This window comes from Rattus norvegicus, chromosome 7 (genome assembly GCF_021556685.1).
Source record: "Rattus norvegicus strain SHRSP/BbbUtx chromosome 7, alternate assembly SHRSP_T2T, whole genome shotgun sequence".
Taxonomy (NCBI): Eukaryota; Metazoa; Chordata; class Mammalia; order Rodentia; family Muridae; genus Rattus; species Rattus norvegicus.
Window position 1 is genome coordinate 113,338,532 of NC_141540.1, and position 22,388 is coordinate 113,360,919.

A 22,388-nucleotide genomic window follows, 5' to 3' on the forward strand; every position below is an offset into this window, starting at 1 on the left:
GAACAGATCTGAGCAAGATAAATTTTATATATGTATGAAATTTTCAAATAATAAGGAAAAGACATCACTCAAAAACAAAGAAGGAAAGTCATCCTCCTAAGGCAATCTGTCATCCCTGCTCATGGAATGACTACAGTTAGATATTCATTCAGTTAACCCTCACTGTCTGTCCCATGTAAGCTGAGACCTAGGCACAATGCTGACCTGAAATTCAGTTATGATGCCTGCTTATTGTCAGTACTTAGTGCTAAGTTCTAAAGTGGATTATCAATCATAAATATGGGAGAAATGGAGCTTACAAAGTCCTTACAAAAACATAGCCATCAAAACCGAAATCCTCACTAAGATCCCTTAATCTCTGCCATTTCTCTTCCTTATTCTTCCAAGCCCGATGTGGCTATGATACCAGCCATTGGTGATCACTGAGAAACAGATCATCCCTTGTCCCACCCTCAACTATACTTCTAGGTCTTTCCTAATTTCTCTTCAAATTTCTACTTAGAGCATTCTATTTCTTTAGGATGATATGGTATATGGCATGACTTAGGCCTGGGAAGCAAACCAGACTTTGTATCTAGGAAATCTAATAACAATTATAAGGAAGGGGTTGAAAAGATAAATACAGGGGCAAGTGTGAATCTGACCAATGATGCATATGCTACCAGTTCTTTATAAGAGTGAAGATGATCAGGAAGGAATATTTCAGACATAATCAAGTGACTCTTAGTCTGTCCCCAGGGTAGTGACATGTACCTCCTGTAACCTTGGGAAGACTTCTACACATTAGGACCATCATCGATAAAATAGTAAGACTCTACCAAGTTTCCCTGCACCTTATATGCAATCATTTAGAAGGAGAGTAACACACCAACTATTGCATTTATAATATTACCATTTTGCCACAAGAGTTAGCAGAAAGAAAAATTAGATGGACATATACAAAGTTAAATATATCCATTCCTGCTGAACCTTGGATTTGCTTTAAAGTGATTGATGCATGTAGGATGATGTCACAGGTGAGGCAAGTACAGGATAGAAGGAGGCCTGTCATTGGAGGAGAAGGAAGGATGAGTGGGAGAGAAGTTTGAAGGAAGAGGAGGAGACTAGGGGAGAGAGGAAGAGACAGGAGGGAGAGAGGGGCGGAGAAGCCGTGGCAGGACAAGATGGCAGGTGATGTTAAGATTCTGCTCTGTGTATTTACAGGTTGTTATTAATGTTCTCAAGGGATGGATAGTACCGGGCTTTGTATGTTTAAGTGGGCAATTATATTTTACCAATTGGATCTAAGATTATTGTGTTGTGTGTTCTTTTATGTGAGGGTTTGAGTGTAAGAAAGTGTGCGGCTGGGCTGTGTTTCCACCAAGATATCTAGCAGATTTCTTGGGATACTGCGGAGTGGGCCTAGCAGGATAAAAGACTTACATCTTTATTTTTATATTTTTACAACAACAGATGCAGACTTCCCTACTACAGTTAGCTTCCAGTTCCCTCAAGACCCTTTTGTTGTGGTTTGGATTAGAAATGCCCTCCACAAGTTCATATATTTGAACATTTGGCCCTCAGTGTATGGTACAGTTTGGGAAGGTCACAGAAACTTTAGGAAGTGCAACATTGCTGGAGAAAGACTTCACTAGGGTAGGGGTAGGGTTACGGTTATGAGAGATGGTTCCCAGTTCCTGTTTTCTCTCCCTCCTTTCTTCCCCCCACCTCTGCTTCCTGCTTCCTGTGTATGGATAAAATGTGATAACACTGCTTCCTGTGTGGCTGAACTCATGCTTCAGATGTCACTTCCCATGATAATGAACTCAATCCACTCTGGAACTGCCAGTCCAAATAAATTCTGTCTTCCATGACTTATTTTTTGTCATATTATTCTGTCACCACAACAGCAAAGTGACAAATGATAGCGACTCCTCCTTCATATATGTGGCGCTGCTTCCGAGGACTTGCTAAAACTTCCATGCTCTAAACTCCCAGGCACTGACCCCATTCACTGGTTGGTCTAGTCATCTCCTTTCATTAGCCGACCGACTCTCTCTCTCTCTCTCTCTCTCTCTCTCTCTGTGTGTGTGTGTGTGTTTCAGATATTTGCACACATCTTCATTAATCTTCACACTGACCTCTTCCTGTGCATGTGTTCCACTCACCTCTGACTTCCCTGTAAACAGCATGAAGGTAGACTCCCTATTTACTTGCCTATTCAACAAAACTCGCCACAATGTATCTCAAATGAGTCAGACCTGATACAGGCTAGATATATCTATGTATCTCTGCACCAAGTGTCTGTCTTAAGGCCTGATGCTGGTAGCTGGCATTAATGCCGTCCATCCGGATGCAGGAGCATGCAATCCTTCACCAGCCACTGTGTCAGGTACTGAATTGTGCCTTCCCCCAAAATAAGCCTCTCTTATACCCAAGAGAAAAGAATGTGCTAAGAAGGCCTCTCTGACCCAACTGAGCAGCAGTGAGTACATGATTGATTTTGTGCAGTGACCAGGTCTGGCCCCATCTGTGTCTACAGCCTATTGTGATGCTAAAAATTCCCCAAAGAAACCACTTCTCAGCTTAATAAACAGACACTTTTAGAAAATGGCCCCCAAAGGACACAGAAATAAGCCTAGCACTATGTCCTCAAGAGCAAGAAGGGCCAGTGGATAGGAAGAAACAGTGTCTGGAACCCACATTCCAGGGAGGAATATGTGACGAAGTCTGGGGTTCTGCAAAAAGATGACAGCTTTAAGACAATGACTATGCACCATAAGATCGTTTATCTCTCAGGGAGCCCTTTTCAGTGTCAAATGCTCTTGACTCCTTCAACTATAATATAAAGACATTTGCTTTCCAGTCATCTTCCTTGCAGGTAGCTGAGCAAGAATTCAAAATAAGTTCCCTGTGCAGCCCAAATATGTTCACTTTGCAGGAAGCAAGTGTCACCCACTGAAGAGTCACCCATAATCACTAGCAACCAGGAACCATCGAGATGTGCTGAAGGACACATAGATTGCTATCTCCCTTAAGCCCATGAGGTGTGTTCTCTCGACATATAGAGTTGGAGACCTCTCTATCTCTCTCCTTCCCTTCTCCCTTGTATCCTTTTCTCTATACTCCCATTGAACAATCCATTCTCCAAATAAAGATGTCCTTGAATCTCCATTTACTTTCTAAATGTCTTGACAAACCACTCTGTAACTGATACATTAGTACGTGATCAACAGTGGAATAAGTGTCTATTTACGGGGAAGGAGTAGTCCATTGGCAGCATGACTTACCTGAGCCCCATGTTGTTGAAACTGCTTAGCTACCCTGAGCCCACCTCTCTATGTTTGCTGATGTTTCCACTGCTTTCCACTTGACTTTCTCCAACAGAGTGTGCACAGATCAGATATAAGCTACCAGGTAAACACCTTCCTGTTGCAACAGTAAAGCTGAAACCACAGGATGCCAGTATTTCTGAACAAGTGTTAGTGGTAACCCCTACACTGGGAAACTATTTTTACAGATATGATAGCATGTCCTCACCTGAAACACTCTACTTGGAAGTAAAAGAGAATATACTTATGGTTCTATGTAGCTTGATGTCATTATGCAGGTGAAGGCAGGCACAGGATAGAACGAGGCCTGTCGGTGAACAAGAAGGAAGGATGGGTAGGGGAAAGGTTTTAGAGAGGCAGAGGAGGCTGGAGCAAGGAGGGGGGAGCTGAGGGAATATGGCAGCAGATGAGGAGATTCCTCTCTGCACATATTATAGGTTGTTTTGACTATTCTTAAGGAATGAATGTGTACAGGATTTTGTGTGTCCAGATGGCCAAATTATATCTTATCAGTTGAATCAGAGGATATTGTGTGATGTATTTTTTCATGTGGCCAGTTAATTGAGTTCAAGAAAGTACATGGTGGCAAGATGCACTAGGACCACCATAGAGTTGGGATATGTATGCCTGGTGTGATGGAAACCAGTCAGGAGGCCTGACAGGGTGCAGTGTTGGAATGGCTCTAGGAGAGTGGGTCAGAAAGTAGATGGGGGCAGCATGGAACTGCTGAGATAAATTCGTGCTAGTTCTAATGGCTCACCAGAACCAGAACTAGCGAGAGTGAGTGTGCAGGAACCAGTTCCACCACTGTTTGATTTTTATTGCAACAGTTCTATTGTTAAATATCCTGAAATACCACTGCAGAATAATGGATGGTATACTGTCTCCCACTGTCAGATAAAGGTCTTATGTAAATATAGTGGAAAATGAGAGCTCTTTACCTCTCTGCCACATCTGACACCTTGTTTTTGCTTCTAAAAGGTAATCAGTGTCCTCTGGGTCCGGAAGGTCCTTCTCAATAAGGAAGGGTCAGAGTACTTGGATATTGAAAACGAATCTGGATAGGGCTCACCAATAACAGAGAGCTTTCCTTATGCAACGATTCCTCCCTCCTATTCAGAAAACAATCAGTTGACATGCATTTACTCTTACCATATAGATAATTCTCCCCTTTAGGAAAATCTTTGATCATGTGTAATGCAACCACATTGCCACACTGAAAGCAAATCCATATGTACTACAATCCCACTTACTGCAGGTTTAGGATGGTTATGGAGAACATCTGCTTAAATAGTAGAAAATTATGAAGCTGAGATCTCTGTTTTGCTACTCTCAACATCTATGGAAGAACCTCCCTTATGCTAGATAATTGTTGGGTGAGCTTTTCACATACGATTTTAAGTTCAATTCGCTCTGTATTCATGTTGCTGAGATCCCAAAGATAAAACTATAATATAAAATATTAAAGAACCAAACAGGGGAATGGTCTCCTATCAGGTGATTGGACTCTAAGGCTGGGAAGAAAACTTCCAAGTCATAGCAACATATACGAAAACCTAAGATACCATCTGGGATGGGAAGTAGTGTACTTCAGAAAGTGCTAGCATTTCCAAGGTGACTTCCTGGATGACAAGACCACAGTGTCGACGATACATAAGAATATGTTCTTCATGTTTTGAAGCTGTTTTTGTTCAAGAGACCCTTATTTGTAGCCAAGGCTAGCCTGGATCCAACCTCATGACCCAGTCTAGCCTCAACCTTAAAATCTTCCTATTTCTATCTCTACTTCTTGAGGTTGGGATTACAGGCAGGCATTACCACTGGCAAGAAAGACGTTTTAAGGAAATTGTTTTTATAAACGTAAGGAAATTGTTTTATAAATAGGCACCAGTGCCGGTAATTTAAATATGCATTTCTTGTTAAACGTCTGAGCCCCCATCCTAACATCAATGAGGTGACTCTGGCCCATACCCTCTCAGTCCATGTATCTGAATTGGCATCATAATTCTCACTGTCTATGGGTGTGGTTACAGTTTAATTTGCTGCAGCCAATGCCTCAGCATTCCCTGCAACCCCTCACCAAGGCCTGCAACAGTACTTTCTTTCCCACATTGCTACTACATGCAATTTCAAATGAGGACAAGTACCTCAGTCTCCAAGAAGCCATGCACAGCCAAAACCAGCATAAGAGCCTCCCTGAACTCCCTCAGCCCTCTCATCGCCTTCTCTAACACCTGCCTACATTGCAGTTTTCACATCCATGTGTCCCCTGATCGATGAAAGAGGTCAAGAATGTACCGCTAACAGTATTGTATCCTCAGTCTACCCTGTAGATGTGCTACAACTTAAGCAATAAGGTATCAGTCATTCACGCAAGCTTCAGTAAAGGAATGAGGGATTCTGTGTAGAGAGAGCTTGGGCTATTCCCCTGCTTACTCAAGGTGATATTGCCTTTTTAGGCCTGTAGTTGCTGGTAAATTGAGGGAGAGTTTGGCAGGTGTTTATCCTTACTTTTCATCCTCTTGGGTATGCAGCTAGATGATATTCTCTGGCCTTCCTTGTCATGAATATCACTAGAATTTGGTGGGTCGACATAATAAGCAATTTCCAGTGCTGACCCAAAATATTTTCCCAGTATCTTCTTCCCTCTCAACCCCTACTCACTATGTATGCCAAGGCTTTGAAGAAAGGCAGAGCAATACCACACACACACACAAACACCCCAAAGGGCTTCTAGACCACCATTAAAATTACCTAAAATTGGGGCTGGGGATTTAGCTCAGTGGTAGAGCGCTTACCTAGGAAGCGCAAGGCCCTGGGTTCGGTCCCCAGCTCCGAAAAAAAGAACCAAAAAAAAAAAAAAAATTACCTAAAATTTTCATGATCATCTGCTACCAAAATTTCACCCGGAACAGGAGAAGACTTAGACCTTGGCTAGGTCAGGTGGAAGACAGTAGCTCTCTAATAATTTAATCAGCATTTATGAAACAGTGCTGTGGATAGGACTTCATGATCTCAGGAGTTTCATCATGTGAAATGTGGGTGGGGTTGAGGTGATCAGAGATGCTTACATCAAAAAAAAAGTACATATTCTCTAAGTGGTAGTACGTACCATCTCCAATTTGCTTAGACAAGCACTCACCTTGGTTCCTAAGGGACCAGGTAATCCAGGTGGTCCTCGTAGTCCCTGTTGAAATGAACAACATAGACCCATGAGAGCTGAGTCACTCAGACATACCAATGTGCTGCCCTCTGCTGGTGCAGTAGTTGGAGAACAGATGACTCCCGTTGCAACGTTCAGTCACAGGGTGTGAGTCTGCCACCTTCTGAGCTTATTAGGACAAAATACAAGATTTGCTGTTCCTTACTGTGTTTTTCTACTTCAGATCTCCACCCTAAGGTCACCCAAAAGGAAGCAGCAAGATCAAGCCTCAAAGCCAGGCCCACCTGACCCTGTGACCCATAGACCTAGTTTCATCACACTAGGGAAGGGGACTCCATTTCCAGCTGATGAGCTTGGACTAATAATGGCAGTCATGAACATACTTGAAATGTAAGTATTTTTTTTCCCAGAGGAGCCCAGCGTGGACCAAGAATCCCTTCTTTGTGTGTGTGTGTGTGTGTGTGTGTGTGTGTGTGTGTGTACTTGTGTGTACACACGCGCACGCGCATGCACACGCATGCCTGTGCACCATAACCACTGGGTACTTTGAAATTTGTTTGCATGACTGACTTCTCTTCGATCCGGCACAGCCAGAGCTCCGTGTGCTCTGAGCCGGTTTAGAGTATAGCTACGATATGTGCCCATTTGTGGTTTTGCACTTCCAAGGATCCAGTTTCCTGTGGTGAACCACAGACTCAGTCCTCGATTTCAGCAGCAATCTACAAGTTAGTAAAAGTCTGTCATGGAAACGCTACAGGCTTTCCACTTTATTGTTATTTTTCAGCATGCAGATTGACAGGACCATGTCCCTGGGCCAAGGGACACCTTGAGCTTTGCAGTACCCCTTTCCACCCTGCTTCACTTGGCTCGCTTCACTGGCTCACTTTCTAAACTGAGTCTTTGCTTTTGCCCTGTTCTCCTTTCCACACTGTGAGCCTGGCTTCCCAAAGCTCTAAGCACTACCACTTACCGGCTCCCCATCCTTCCCCTTTCCTGGTGGCCCAGGGAGGCCAGGAGCGCCAGGATCTCCCCGTGGACCAGCTGGCCCCGGGCTGCCTGCTTCCCCTGCTGTTCCCTGGGGAGAAAAGGAGGAACTTGATGAGCATTAGCGGCAGGCAGAAACTCTGCTTTCCAATAGAGAGGCAGCCGGAGCCTGTATGGCAGCTTCCTGAGCTGCTGTCCCTCTGAAGTATAAGAAGACAGACTGCTCACTGGAGGTCAGAAGTTGAACTCTGTCACCCACATTCACATGCTGAAGTCCTTTCTCCGGGCAAAGCCTCCACCAAGCCTCACCCTGACTGTTCCTATCCGTTCTCTGATCGAGAGATGCAGGGTGATCAGTCAGGACTCTCAAGCAGGAAAGGGAGGGGGGCCATCAAGTCTAGAGAGCAGGGTCTATTTTCCCATAACCCAGCCAGACATTGAAGAGTAGGTGGGTACTTGAGGAAATTTTGTCTGGTCCCTTCCAGCCCTGGGCCTACTCAATTGTCATGTTGTTTCCAGTCAAGAGAAGGTGTTTGGCTCCCCCTAGAGGTCACATGAGCCAACAGCACACAGAAATATAATTTGGATATATCCCTTTAAAACTTAGGTGTTCTCGGTTCTGTAACTTAAGGTGTCATCTCTTTTTAAAAAGGCATCTACAGGGAATTGTGGCATATATTTATAATCCTGTGTGTTTTGTGATTGTTGAGGAAGAATCCTGTTCTGTATATGCTAAGCCAGGGGCAATCCCTCTCCTTGGTGTAGGGACCACCAAATGTCAAGAGGAGTCGGCATGTCCCTACTGAAAACCACTGTTCTCACCCTAGTTCAGAGTCCCACAACTTAGATACAGAACCAACCTTTGATGAGTCTGAAACTCATTATCTCCCTTGGGTACTGAAGAACACTGTCAGTTTCCCAAGCCCTGTATCAGCATCACTAACAAAAATGAGAACCTTCCTTTAAGCACATGGTCATGTCAGAGCAGTGTGCAGAGGGACTGCAGAGGGTACCCTGTTGGCCCTAGGCCTGTGGGCTCTTTTTAGTTGATAAAAAGGGGGATCTTGTTCCCCTCTTCTCTATAATAAACAAAATGCTCTCCCAGACTTGGGAAGGTCTCCCTGGTAATCATGATGCTTGGTGGATACGTGGATCACTGAATTAAAACCAGAATGTTCATGAGAGTCAGCTCTGCTGCTCACCAGCTATGAGGTATAGAGCAAATAAAGTCCCTTAGAGCTTCTGTCTACAATGGTAAAGGGGACATTGCTCTGACCCCTGGGTGAGCAATGAAGGTGAGAGTGTATGAGATTTTACATTCCCCTCTCAGCCGCACAGTCCCTTCTGATGCCTAGGCTTTAAGCTAGCCCTGAGCAGTCTGAGTTCCTCATCTACTGACCCCAGGAAGCCTAAAACGATAGATGCCTTTCTGCAGTCTACATCACTCTTACCTTCTCTCCACGCTCCCCGTCTTTCCCAGGGGTGCCTCTGACACCAGGGGAACCCTGAAAAATGAAAGGTTTTATACACAGTCAGTTTTCAATGGACATTAGTCCCCAGGGTTATGTCAATAGGCCCCTTTCACTTCTGCTCACATGTTCCCCATCCAGTCTTAAACTCACTGATGTCCATGTCCTTGTCAGAGCCTGGTCCCGGAGCTTGTACAACAAAACCTTGAGAACAGGTATGGTCTGCTGAGTGCTTGCCCCCAACAACCTTAGTCTTCGGGCAGGCAAACCAAGTGAGGGCTAACTAGTAAACCCAAAAGTCTGACTTGGTGTCAGAGATCTACTCTTTCAGTATCAGGAGAGTTCTCCCCAACACCTTAAGGAAGGGTCAAGGATAAACACTGTGCAGACACACCAGTAGGGAACTTATGGTCATGAGAAAAAGAACAGCTAGCCAGTTACACAGAACTGGAGCTCAGCCCTGCTGAGGACTCTAGAGCCTACCGAGGACACCCTGCAAGGCTACCTCAGCTTAGAGCAAAGAACTAGGCTACCAGGGCTAGAGAGATGGATCAGTGGTTAAGAGCACTCACTGCCCTTCAAGAGAAATTGGAGCATTAAGTATTCAATTCCCAACACCTGCATGGTGCCATGACATGTAGTCTACTTCCAGGATCTCTGAAGTCCTCTTCTGGCCTACACAGGCACCAGCACATGGTGGTACACAGATATAAGTGCAGGCAAACATCCATATACATTAAAATAATTTGTTATATTTAAGAGATGGGCCATTTCTTCTCTTGTCACCATGGAGATACTTCAGGTGACAATTCTGCCCTCTTTTTGTGGCCAACTGGACAGCATGCTTTCCAAAAGTCAGATAAAATGGGCAAAAGAGATCAGGATTGGCTGATGCTGACTATGTATGCAGGGTTGGAAAAGAAGGACTCTACAGAAAAAAGCTACTCCAACCATTTTCCCATGACTTGGTCTTTTCCTGCTTCCATTGCCTCCTGCATAAAATGACATCGGGGATGATATCCACCTAACAGGCTTGTGTGGATGAAACAACTAAACGTGTCATATATTAAAAATCTAAATGCCATGCATCTATGCCCTGAGTCACAGACACCTGAGAAGGTTTAGAAATGAGCAAGACTGGTGGTAGGATATTTGATCACACCATGAACCCAAGATTGTGTAATTTACTGAAAAACAAAAACCAAAAAAGAACCTTGTTTCTAGTTATGGTCACCCTTAGTGATCATCTTTAATCCCAAATAATAAGGGTAAAGTTAGTTTGTAGAAGGAAGAACCCATGTTTGAATGTGATATCTTATAGAGTAGCAGAAAAGCAATGAATCAGGGAAAGATCTGACAGAATAGGAAAAGCCTAACTCTCAGGAGAAAAGAGAGGAAAGGGAAGCTACTTGAGGGGCAGTACAGAGAAGAGGAGGCAGTTTTACTGGGACAGTTGTACAGAGACAGGTTGCAGAGAGAGAACAAGCTAGAGGAAGGTGAAGACAGAACAAGCAAGGGAGTGAGAAGGATCCAGAAGATTAGAACAGATTGCTAGGGTTAGTTTGAGGACAAGCAGAGCAACTCAGGAGAGGCTGAGAGAGAAGCCAGATTGAATCGCTTAGCTCAGAGAGAAATTCGAGCCAGCACAGCTGAGTTGAACCAGCTAGAACTCAGAAAGATCAAAAAAGGGTGAGCTTATTCAACAGTAAGTCTCAGAGGCTGAAAACATTCTAGGCCTAGATAAGATTGTACGGAGGCTAGAAGCTTCCAGGACTAGGCCCAGATTAGCAGACTGAGGCAGTGAGCCTCTAAGAAGTCAATTACATCAGCTGAATAAAATTTACTTTTGCATGGCCTAATCTATTGCAGAGGAAATTTCCCCTATAGCCTGTGACCAAATGCCGCTGCATGTCATATCGAAAAATCAGTAAAATCTAAATCAATGCTGATGTTGAGTCATAAAACTAGACAATTAAAAAATCTCTTGGGTCTCCACTTAGGAGAGGGAAAGTAGGAACCTCAGCAGGTGGTATTGAGCCTGAAAGGCAGGCTGGCCTAACCCTGCCTCATGTCTTCAGACGAAAGAGCTTAAAAGATGGACTGCCAAGCCCTTAATGCTGGGTGTTGGGAGGTCTGGGTTAGAACCCAGGTATCTACTTAGCCATCGGGACCTTTAGTTCTTTGGGTTCACCTATTTTCTTTGAAGTCAGGCTGCGATGCTGATCCCAACATCAGCGAAATGTACAGCCTCTCTGTCACACCACGTCTATCTACAACCCAAGCAGCTGACATGTTGCCTGGAACCTTGGGTTGGTAATGTTCTGTCTGTGTAGCCCTCATCAGAACGATGTTGGCAATGCCGCCCACAGCTCTGTGTGGATGGGCAGGAGGAGATAGAAGTGAACAGAGGCAGACACTGCAGGTTTGCAACCCACACCGACATGCCTGCTCTCTTCACCAATACTCACCACACTTCCTGGGGGGCCGCTGAGACCAGGCAGTCCTGCTGGTCCTGGAGCACCCTAAAACAGAGACAGAGCAGTTGAGAAAAGCTAGAAATAACTAACTCCAGACACTCTCCATACATGTCCCACAGTCAGTTCACCATAGACTGCTGGAATAGCATCCAAACTGATACTCATAGATATTAGGAACCTGCTCTTCTCCAGCGTATGGTATCCCCACCACCCACCAGTGAAACTCAAGTGAATGGGCTTGGAGGTGGGGGGAACCAGGGACAGGAAGGCTCTCACTGGTCCTCAATCTGAGGAACTGAAGTATGGATGTCAAGAGTGGGCAGAGAAGAAAGCCACCCATCATGCCTAAGAAGTTCGGGTGAGCATTAGCCTTGATCTTATGCATAGGAAGCAGGGAGGGTTGTTCAGAGTTGCGTTATGAAGAAAAGGCCCCGGTACACTGAGGTTTTAAAGGGCACTAAACAAGCCTTTCAGAACACACCAATGATAGAGTTGGGCGTGGCTGACAAGGATATGGACAGAAAGGAACTTCTGGGAGAATGAGGGGGAAAGGGCTTGTGATGGGTTAGGGTTAGGGTTAGGGTTAGGGTTAGGGTTAGGGTTAGGGTTAGCTACTGGGTTGAAGGTTATCACAAGGCTGTATGACTCTGGGAAAACCACTTTAAGGCAGTGCCATGATGAAGATGCTGGCACCACTCACAGAGTAAGGGAACCTGGGGAAAGAATGGAGGCGGGGAGGAAGGGGGTGCGTGCACCTGTATGCGCATGACATGTATGTGCTTGATTGGATGGTCAGTGACTGATTCCTGAAGTGGATTTTAATTTGAACTTGATGGTAGGTCATGGCTCTATGAGACTGGTTTTGGGGAGGGCATTTCAGGAGGGATAGTGGCGTGGAGTGAGAACTAGAAACTGCTTAGGTTCACTGTCACAAATCACGTGTGTCCTTCAGGTCAGAAATCACAGAGCACATTCCTAGCCTCCTTTCGAACTGCTTCTACTTTATGCTGGCTGAGCACAGGCCGGGCTGTCCTTTGCTAAGAGAATACCTGTCTCTGCCCCTTCTGTGTCATTAGCATAACCTCCATTCATGGCTTAACCCATTTCTGTTAAGCCACCGGTACAGATACATAGTCATGTAATTATATTTTGGCCAGTGAAATTGGTCTGTGGTTCCAGGACCAGACTGGACATTGATGCTCCTCTTACTAACTGGCCATCACTCCTGGGAGGTCAGGCAGGTCAGTACGGCTCTGCCTCCATCCAGGACCATGGGAATACCTGAGCTCTACAGCTTTGGCCACACAATACAGCTCCATGCAGTCCAAGTGAAAAACTGAGATTAAACATCTTCTGTGACCAGGAGAGCCTAGGTGGAAAGTGCCTGCTGGAAAGTATGTATCTGTACATGCCTTGCCTGCTGCTTTGTGTTTGAGGGTCTGTGTGAGAGACAAAGACGAGAGAGAGGGGGGGGGAGAGGGAGAGGGAGAGAGAGAGAAACAGACAGACAGACAGACAAACAGATAGACAAAAATAAAACAAAGACAGAAAGAGGCACAGAGACACAAAAATAAAAATGGAGAGACAGAGATAATTGTAGAATTGTGGATCAGAATCCAGGCATGGCCCTCAGAACAGCAAACATCTGGGAGTAGTCTTCTTTGTGCACTGAAAGCCCTTTGTGTGTTCCTCTGCACTCTAACGACTTTTCTCACTGCTAGGCACACAGGTACCACTGGATCAACACTGGGATTGTCTTTGTAGCATCCACGTATGTACAGGAGGGAATTTATCTTGGGGCTGGAAACATGGACAAAGACCAGGCCCACTGGAACACTATGGAGGTGAGGGAATCTCCCATTTTTGCTTCAGGTTCAAATGACCCCTGGGCCTGGACAACCCCACCAATATAAATTTGCTTTCTTAGCCAAATCCCAGTTGGTTCAGAATTGTGAGCCAGGGAAAAGATGTTCATCTGGGCCACCCCTTCTAGGAAGTCCCCAGAAGTCAGGCAAGACGGGACTCACAGGGTTTCCAGCTGTTCCAGGAGGCCCTTGTGCACCATCCTGCCCCTTGGCACCCTGTGTAAGAGAGAGCAAACGAGGTAGGTCAGAGGCCTGAGGTCTTAGTGCTAACTTGCAGTTCAAACCTGACTCATCAGTACAAAAATGGATGGAACAGAAAACAGGTTCTGCTGGGTGCAGGAAAGCCTCCATCACTGACCCTGCACATCCTTATCACTCTCTGTACAGTCATCCACTTATTATCATTAGCCCATTATGTAAATGAGAAAGGGAGTTGGGCAGCCTTGACCTCAGAGGTTTTGAACAACTAATAGGCTCTTGCCAACTATATAGAGCCCCTTTCCTTCCTTCCTCTCCCAAAGAAATGAACAACTATCAGGAAATATCCTCTCAGCCCAAACCATTCCTGAAAAATAAAATAAAGATGCTAATATGTGCATCTTCTAAACCCACTTGCCCATTAATTGCTGGGGGAGCAAAAGCCAGTTTCCTACATCTGAAACAAAAAGAGAAATCCTGTTTCCTGGGCAACCTCTCTCAAGGCATTCTGAATTAAGGGAGCTTTCCTCAACTACAAGAAGCCCTTTAGTGGAAGGGCAGGGACAAACAAAACCCCAGAGCCTAGTCCAGGAGTTCCTTCCAGGGGTCAGTTTTACAAGGTACTGGAACTCTTAGTTCTGGGGAACTGTCATAGCCCATCCCGCCATACCTCTTGCCCTAGTAAGAATTCACAAAATGTCAACTAGGAAGCTGGTGCTCAAGGCATGAAGAGAGGCATGATAGGGTAGCATGGTTCAGAGACTAACAGGCAGAGGAAAAAGCTCTCTTACCGGAGGTCCAGTGGGTCCCCGAGGACCCAATTCTCCAGGATGGCCCTGTGGTCCCTGCAATGAAAGAAAAATGTCCACATAAACTAGCTCAGCACCCTTGTCCTGAGCAGATGGAGATATGCAGTGGTTATAATCTGAGATCCACAAAAGCCGTAACGCCAAAGTCCTAAGGACTAAAACCCGCTATGTATATTCTGTTGACTAATTCCTTCAGTATGTAGAGTGGCCAGTGGGATTAAGACCTAGAGCCAGCCAGGCGTGGATCCCTGGTCTTCAGCAAACTCGAGGAAAGGTGAGCAGTGTCCAGAGTGTGTGTACTCACCAGGGCTCCAGGCTCGCCAGGATCACCCTTTTCTCCTTTGGGCCCTTGTTCTCCCTGTTGGTTAGAAGCACATGCTTGGTACAGTTAACTGGAGAGTGACCTCTCCTCCCCCACTGTCTCCCGCTTTTTTAGCACATCAGCTCCACCTCTTGGTATTGACACAAGGTCACCTCCATTCCTCTGGTGACTATATTCAAGGTTGCTCCTGATGGCTGGATTGTGGGTACTTCCCTCTCTTTCCTGGGGCTCAGAATGATACTGACTTATTGTTCAAATCTAAGAGTGAGAGTCTTTTCTTCAGAGAAATGGAAGCCCAACCTGGCATACCCTCCTATTAGGTATCCTCAGGGTTCAGCCTCCTCCATGGAGCCTACAAAGATGTCACATGAGTGGCTGATCCTTCTCCCTTCTCTCTCAGGACTGACTGACACAGAGTAGATCATCAATAAATACAGTAAGGAGGGAGGCGTCTTTCAAAGTCAATCTCTTTCTTGTGGGCAATACGGAGATGTGGAGAGAGATTTTTTGAGCAGATTCAGTTCTTGACAAAGAGAAATATGGAGCAAGTAGAAGAAATACATTTTTTAAAAAGATAAAATTTCCTTGCTTTAATTCTGAGAGTGACCATCTCAATGGCACACATTCTGAAAGGATGCCCCAGTGAGACCCAAAAGGGGAGACATGTAAGACCCTCACCCCCTCTTCCCTTAGGTGCTCTTCCAGTGGAATGTTCTGGAAATTGTGTCTATGGACCAACTACAGGCTAGTGTTAATTCCTGGGATGCAGGTACAGCAGAAAGGGGGAAATGGGAAGGTTCAGAGTCAGGTGTTCAAGAGATGGTGGGATGTGCTGGGAGAGGGGTAGTGAGGTGGGCAAGGAGATGAGCCTTGAAACACACAGACAGATGGGATGTCACTAAAGGCAGCCGCTAAGACTGGCAGACACCTCCCCTGACAATTCCTGAATTCCAGGCTGCCAGAGATGCACCCTTGCACTTCCTTCCTGTCCTGCTTCCAATGCATAACATCCCTCCTTATCCTTCAACAACTTCAGCCTCTGACTCAGTTTCTACTCCTTGCCCCATTCCTTTCTGCCATACACAAGACTGTTGCTCTGGAGTTACAGTGATTGAAGAAATGAAGACAGTGCCTGCTGGACTGTATACCTTTCCACTCCACACTTTCAGCTGTCCTGTGCTGTGAAACACAGGTCATATCATACTGAGAGGAACCAACAACAAAAAAAAAAAGAAAAGAAAAGATGATCAAACATGGTGGCCTTTCATCTGAGCACTCGGGAAACAGAGGCAGGAGGATCTCTGCATTTGAAGCCACCCTGTTCTACACAGTGAGTTACATGTCAGCCAAGGTTACAGGGTGAGACCCTGTTTTAGAAACAGAAGGAGGGAATGGCGGTCTTAGTGGTGTCAAAATAATATATCCTGACCTCAGTGCTTCCAGTAGCATAAAGAGATTGTGGGCTGGGGTTGGTCTGGTGCTATATGCAAATGCTAATTACTAGCCCTCAAAATCTGGTTGCTCCCTGATGAGGAGATCCTCACATATATCAAGTAATGGTATGCAACCTTGTCCCCCAAGTTAATTGGTCAATAAAAGAATAAAGCCTGTGATTTGGGGGTAGATAGAGGTAGACCGTTTTTCAGTTACCTGGAAGAGGGTTGCAGGGAGAGATAGGAGGAGAAAAGAGACAAAGAGAGGAGGAAGAACCATGAACACATGGCAGGGAGAAATACAAGTAATGAGGGACACATGGCTGGGATGTAAGTTAGGGTAGTTCCAAAACCTGCCCAATCTAGGCTTCCAGCTTGTAAATACAATGCCCAGATTTGTGCTGGATTGTGAGCCTTTTATATGGGAGATAGATATGTGTGTGTATGTATGCACATATATGTATATATGTGTATATATACATGTATATGTGTGTGTGTGTGTATATATATATATATATATATATATATATATATATATATCCTTTTACAATTCTGAAAATGCTTAATTTTCAGAAGACTTCTTGGAAGATAGAAGAGGAGGCCCCGACTTCCCCAGGCTGTGGAGCTGATCTCCATCTTCCTATTAAGTGTCTCGGTGTCTGCAGGAAACTACTGAAGTTTCATTTCCCTAGCAGTCTGAATGGAAGATTGCAGAAATCATGTCTATGGGGCAGCAACTTTGGTGGACTGGGAGCTTGAAATGTTTCCATCTTTGGTCTCTTCACTGCCAACCTTGACAGGGACTATTCTGGCAGCTCAGATAACTCTAGGCTCGCAGAAACCAGCAGCTCTGCGCACAACAAAATAAACTCTACACAGAGAGGAAAGCCTTTTTTGCTCCTGGCCACTGGGTGATGGCCCTAGAATGTCTACCCGCCATGAAAACCAGTTCTTTGCAATAACTTGTAGCCTGCTGTTTTCCAGGACACGTTCTAGAATCCCTGAGTCTGCCTAACTGACATGAAGGGGCTGAGAAGTGAATTCAGAAAACCCCAACTGCTATCCCACCCCTACCCCCCACAGCATCACCAGATGAGCTGAGGCTATGGGAAATACAGAGCCCACGGATACTTACTGGCATTCTTGGGTGTGGTGTGAATATTGATGGCTGAAATGGAAACCACACAAGTTAGAAAGCTGAGAATCAAAGGAGCCTTCCATTTCATTTTTTTAAATCTTGCTGTTCGTAAAAGATTTGCCAAACCAAAGAGCACAGACTTGAAATGCTTTTTCATATTTGTCTTTTGTGGAAGGTGTTAGTATATTGTTAAAATATTTGTGTGTGTATGTATGTATGTATGTATGTATGTATGTATTATGTGTTCCTCCCTCTCAGCCTCATGTCCTCCTTTATTAACGACCCACAGAATATTATTGGTGCTGTCCATATGTATGTGGTATGGAGTTGTCCAATAGGGCACAGGAACCTACTAAAGGCAAGTGGCCATCCTCACCAAAGAAAAGTATTTTATTTGATTTATGCTTTTGAGGTAGGATCTCATGTCTCTCAAAGCTGGCTTCAAACTTTTGAAATAGCCAAGGATGACCTTGAATTCCTAAGCCTCCTGCCTCTCTAGTCCAGGTACTAAACACATGTGTCCAGTTTTACATGTGTCCTTTATTATCATGGAGTTTGTTCAACAGTCAGCTTTCTTTAAGTGGTCCTTGTGTTCTCATACATTAGTGATGGGAAGTGCAATCCATAAATTTAGATGCCTTGTGATCCCAAACCTTCCATGACTTCAGATATTTTCTATTAGCTTCTCTGCCGTCATCAGTAAGAGGCAGATAAAACCCACTGGAAAGCCAAAATGGAATACCCCATGCAGGCAACTGGAAGAGGGCCTAACACTGAATTCAGTTATCTATCTTTCCCCAGTATTATCACCTGACCTGAGCTAGCTAGGGACAAAGGGGAAGAGACTAACAAGGAATCCCAGCCATTGGCTCATGGATGGCCAGTGGAGACCATCATAAACTTGAGTGATTCTCCAGCCTTACTGCTACCCAGGCTGCACTGAGCCTGTGCTTTGTCTGGCCTCAATGCTTTCATATTATTCCTTGAGCCGGGTGCTTCCCTCTTCAGGAGTCCTCTGTTTGTCTCCATAGATTCCCTTTCCTCCTCTAGTAGCCACATAAAAATTAGGGCTGAGTCCCGTTGATATGCACATCAACTGTACTGGATGTTCCTGGATAGCATGTGGGGGGGGGGGCATCTCGGATTGGAGTGTATTCCTATCCTTGGAGCTTGTTGGGTTCTACTCATCTTCGTGTCTGGGTCTCTGCCAGCACCATGCTGTTTTTGTTACTACAGCTCTGTAATATAGTCTGACATCTGGAGTGCTGATCCCCTCCAGCACTGTCCGTCTTATTTGGGTCTTTTTTGTATCCATGTGACTTTTGGGGTTTCTACTTTATTTCCGTGAAGAATAACACGGGAATTTTTATAGGGAGTGCATTGAGTCTGTTGAATGGTAGATGAGGCAATATTAATTCTCAGTCCATGAGCACGGGAGGTCTTTCTATGTCTTCTTCTATCCCTCTCTTCAAAGATCTATTATTTAGTTGTAGAGATCCTTCACCTCTGGGATATTTTATGCAAAATACATTATCTACAAATAGTTATAATTTGACTTTTTTTTTTTTACATTTGTACACCTTCAATTTCCTTCCCCACGGAGAGTCTAAGTTCTCTGTGAGGTCAAAGTCTGCCAGTGGTTGGTCCAGAGCATTAAGCTCAATGGACAAAATGAGCAGGCAGGGAAACATGTTCATTCACACGAAATGGAAAATGTTGGCTCTTCTCTTTCCCTTCCAATCCAGACTCCTCCCAGTTAGAGCGCCGTCTCTGGTCAGCCCATTAGAGCCCATGTTAGTGTTTACACAGAGCTCAGAAAATATGGAAATGCACAATGCATTTTGTGCAGAAAGTTTATTAAGAGTAAACCTGACTACATCGTTGCCAATTAATCACATGCATCAAGAGATGATGACAGGAAGTGATCTACCTCTGCCCTGTTGTGTGGATGAGGAAACCAAAGGACAGAGACAGAAACCCCTGAAAACATCTGAGTAATAAAGCCCTGTAGGGTCAGGACCTAACCCCCACAGAAGACGGAAAACTTTGTTCTCAATGATTCACAAATTACCTTTCTCCTTAGTGTCGTCTATTTAGTGTGTTCATTGATAAAATTCCAAGACTCTAAAACGTGTGTGTATGTGTATGCATATGTATGTGTGCATGAGTGTATTTATGTACATGTGTGTATGTGTGCATGTATATATGTGTATTATATGTGTATGTAGGGGTGGATACATGTGTGTATGTGAGCATATGCATGCCTATGTGTCTGTGAATGTTTATGTGTGTGTGTTGTATAAAATTGGATTTTGTTATATAGATATTCCAGAATTTACTTAATCCTATGATATAATCATGGAAAGAGTTCATAATTTTTCATCATTGTAAGCAACACTACAATGTACACCCTTATATATAGTTTTTAGATAAATATAACCATCCTCATAGGAGAGAATATATTCTAAAGAAAGACACTGGCATCCTCTTTAACAGACTACAAACAAACCCCCAAGGAAATTTTAGTTGCCCCAGGAAACTGGTGTTGGTAAAAGGAAAAGGGTAAAACCTGGGACCATCCAGAGAGGGAATTTATCTACAGTTCCATTAGAACTCGCAAACAGATCTATATTCAATGTCTCTGTCAACTGTCCAAACAGAATCACAAAATGCAGAAGGAATATTGAAATAAAAAATAATTCTAAAACTGGATCCATTGTGGAATTATTTGGGAATAAGATAGCTGATAAGAAATGAGGCCATTTTATATTTATTATTATAAATAAAGATCCAAGACAGAAGATACATCTATGTTAAACATGCTATAAGATTCTGATTTGTGATCATGGAAAAAGTAGAATACTGTCAACACAGCACCATGCTATCTTGGGCTATCTTTCCTTCCTTCACAGTCAATTATCGTTCACATCCTTAACTTGTCTAACACTCAACCCACAATTAGGCAAAAATCTATTGGAACACAATCATAGGCCACAACTGAAAAACCAAGAGTGTCATCAGATAGTCTTGAAAATCCCCAAACACTGAGGATGCCTGCGGAAGGTGGGAGAGGAGTCAGAGGCTTGGGGTATGGTACTAAAGTCCCACCCTGAACGAATAGCTTGTCTCCAGATTCTCATCTCAGCGACCCTTTAAGTAATAGGTGGAGGTGCACTCTCAGTGTCTATGGTGCATTCTGACAAATTACAATTGTGCCTTTGTTGAATAAAGTGAATAAATTAAGTATAGGGCTTCTCATCACTAGAAGGACTAAGAGTGGGTCTATCTAATGAACTTAATGAAAGCATATTAATAACTGGTATGAGAGAGAGAGAGAGAGAGAGAGAGAGAGAGAGAGTGTGTGTGTGTGTGTGTGTGTGTGTGTGTGTGTGTGTGTGTGTGTGTTGTGTGAATCCCATTGCCTTAGGAATTCAGAGAAGGAGATAAGATTAGAATCAGAGTAACTTACACTTCCAGGTAAGCCAGGAGGGCCTGCTGGACCAACCTCACCCTAGAAGAAATGGAAAAAAATATGATCTTAATCAGGTCAATTCTGCTGATGGGAGAAAAGGTCTATAACAAAATTTTCCCCTCAGAAAAGTAGTCCACCCTCCCAGCACATACTTTGATAGGTCTCTCTCTCTCTCTCTCTCTCTCTCTCTCTCTCTCTCTCTCTCTCTCTCTCTCTCTCTCTCTCTCTCTCTCTCCTCTCTCTCTCTCTCTCTCTCTCTCTCTCTCTCTCATACAGTTTCTCAGATGTGTATTTTTTTAAATTTCTAGACTGGTGTTTATCTGCAGGTTATTCTTTAAGTACCATGTACCGTTCCAGCATTTTGTAATAACAAACAGGATATTGAAGTTGTTTGCACTGCTGCCATCAAAGGCAGTTACAGCAGATGTTCCCATCTTTAGCTTCATGGCCATACCGAAGTCTAGTTCCCTTCAAGAGAACCCCAGAGCTGAGCTACCCCCCTTACAAGAGGCAAACTGCTCTCTCTCATATACCCACATATACCAGGATTGTTCTAATGTGCAGCACAGGACTGATTCAGCTGAACTGGAAACCAGACTCTACCATATCATAAGCACTAAAATGGTAGCGTTCCTTTTGGCTTGCTTCTTCTGTTATACATCGCATTCTAAGTTATGTATCTTGTGTGTATGAACTGATTTATCTCTATAGATAGGTCCACACAATATTTTTGTATTTTATATACAAGATTATAGCTTTCATAATAACATTTTATATATTTATATAATATACGATGTACTTAGTTCCTACACCCCACACCGCTGATAGTCCCCTTATTCATCCAAATTCCCCATCTTTATTTTAATGTCATATATACATTCATGTCCTCATATGTGTGCCATACACATAAACATTTTTAAAGAAAAATCTAGATGCCAACACGAGAGGAAGCATGTTGCATATGCCTTCCTAAGTCTGACTTATTATTGTTGACATGATTCCCTGTGTTTCAACAATAGAGACAGTGAGACACAAAAACCTCAGTCCAGATGTACAAACATATACAGTCAGACAGACAGAGAGATAGACAGGCATCTGGATTCCCACTCAGAATCCAGCTTTTTGCTTGATCTGACACGGCAGACATTCCAGAAGAAGCACCATCAGAGTCATGGTATGACTGACTTACTCTGCCTCCTTCCTGACAGGCAGGTCTCATGCTCTAGTGCTCTAGACACCATCACACCTACCCCATCTCCTTGCTATTATTAACAAGCCAAGGGATCAAAACCCAGTTCTTCCTAGTAGGGGTGTGGACAAACAAAAAAGGTACAAAACAAAAAGAGGCAGGGAGAGGTGTCTAAAGCGGAGGGCACAGGATACCTTGCCAAAGGTCTCCTTGCCTGTTCTCAGGGCTGTGCAGGAAGAATGGCTACTGTTAGGTAGGTGGTGGGAGAGAGACTCTCCAAGTTTGAGTAAGAGGCTTAACTTTAGAAAGCACTGGGTTTGGAATTGATAGGTCTGGATCCAAATCCTAGTTCTTTGTGGGTTTTCAGCTCTCAGTTGTCCTCAACAAGCAGGAAGAAATACCATCCCTGATTTCAGGTGCTAGCTATAGGGCAAACAGTGGAGGGCAAGGCTGAGACAAAGACTTGCCAAGCCCAGTCAGAGGAGAGCAGTGTTGCTTTAGTGTCTTGTTCTGGCTTTATTAGAAGAATTTTTAGAAGCCTACTGATGATTCTGACAA

At 44.2% G+C, this 22,388-nt stretch overlaps 1 protein-coding gene across 3 annotated transcripts in view; it reads right to left on the minus strand.

The window, feature by feature from the left end:
- Window positions 1-22,388, minus strand: part of Col22a1 (collagen type XXII alpha 1 chain) — a 241,795-nt gene that overhangs the window by 85,094 nt on the left and 134,313 nt on the right. For all 3 annotated transcript variants that reach the window (NM_001447163.1, XM_087557414.1, NM_001447164.1), the window contains 9 exon segments: window positions 6,454-6,498; window positions 7,445-7,549; window positions 8,910-8,963; window positions 11,396-11,449; window positions 13,432-13,485; window positions 14,259-14,312; window positions 14,581-14,634; window positions 17,167-17,199; window positions 20,639-20,680. In NM_001447163.1, the coding sequence (NP_001434092.1) occupies window positions 6,454-6,498; window positions 7,445-7,549; window positions 8,910-8,963; window positions 11,396-11,449; window positions 13,432-13,485; window positions 14,259-14,312; window positions 14,581-14,634; window positions 17,167-17,199; window positions 20,639-20,680 (495 nt within the window).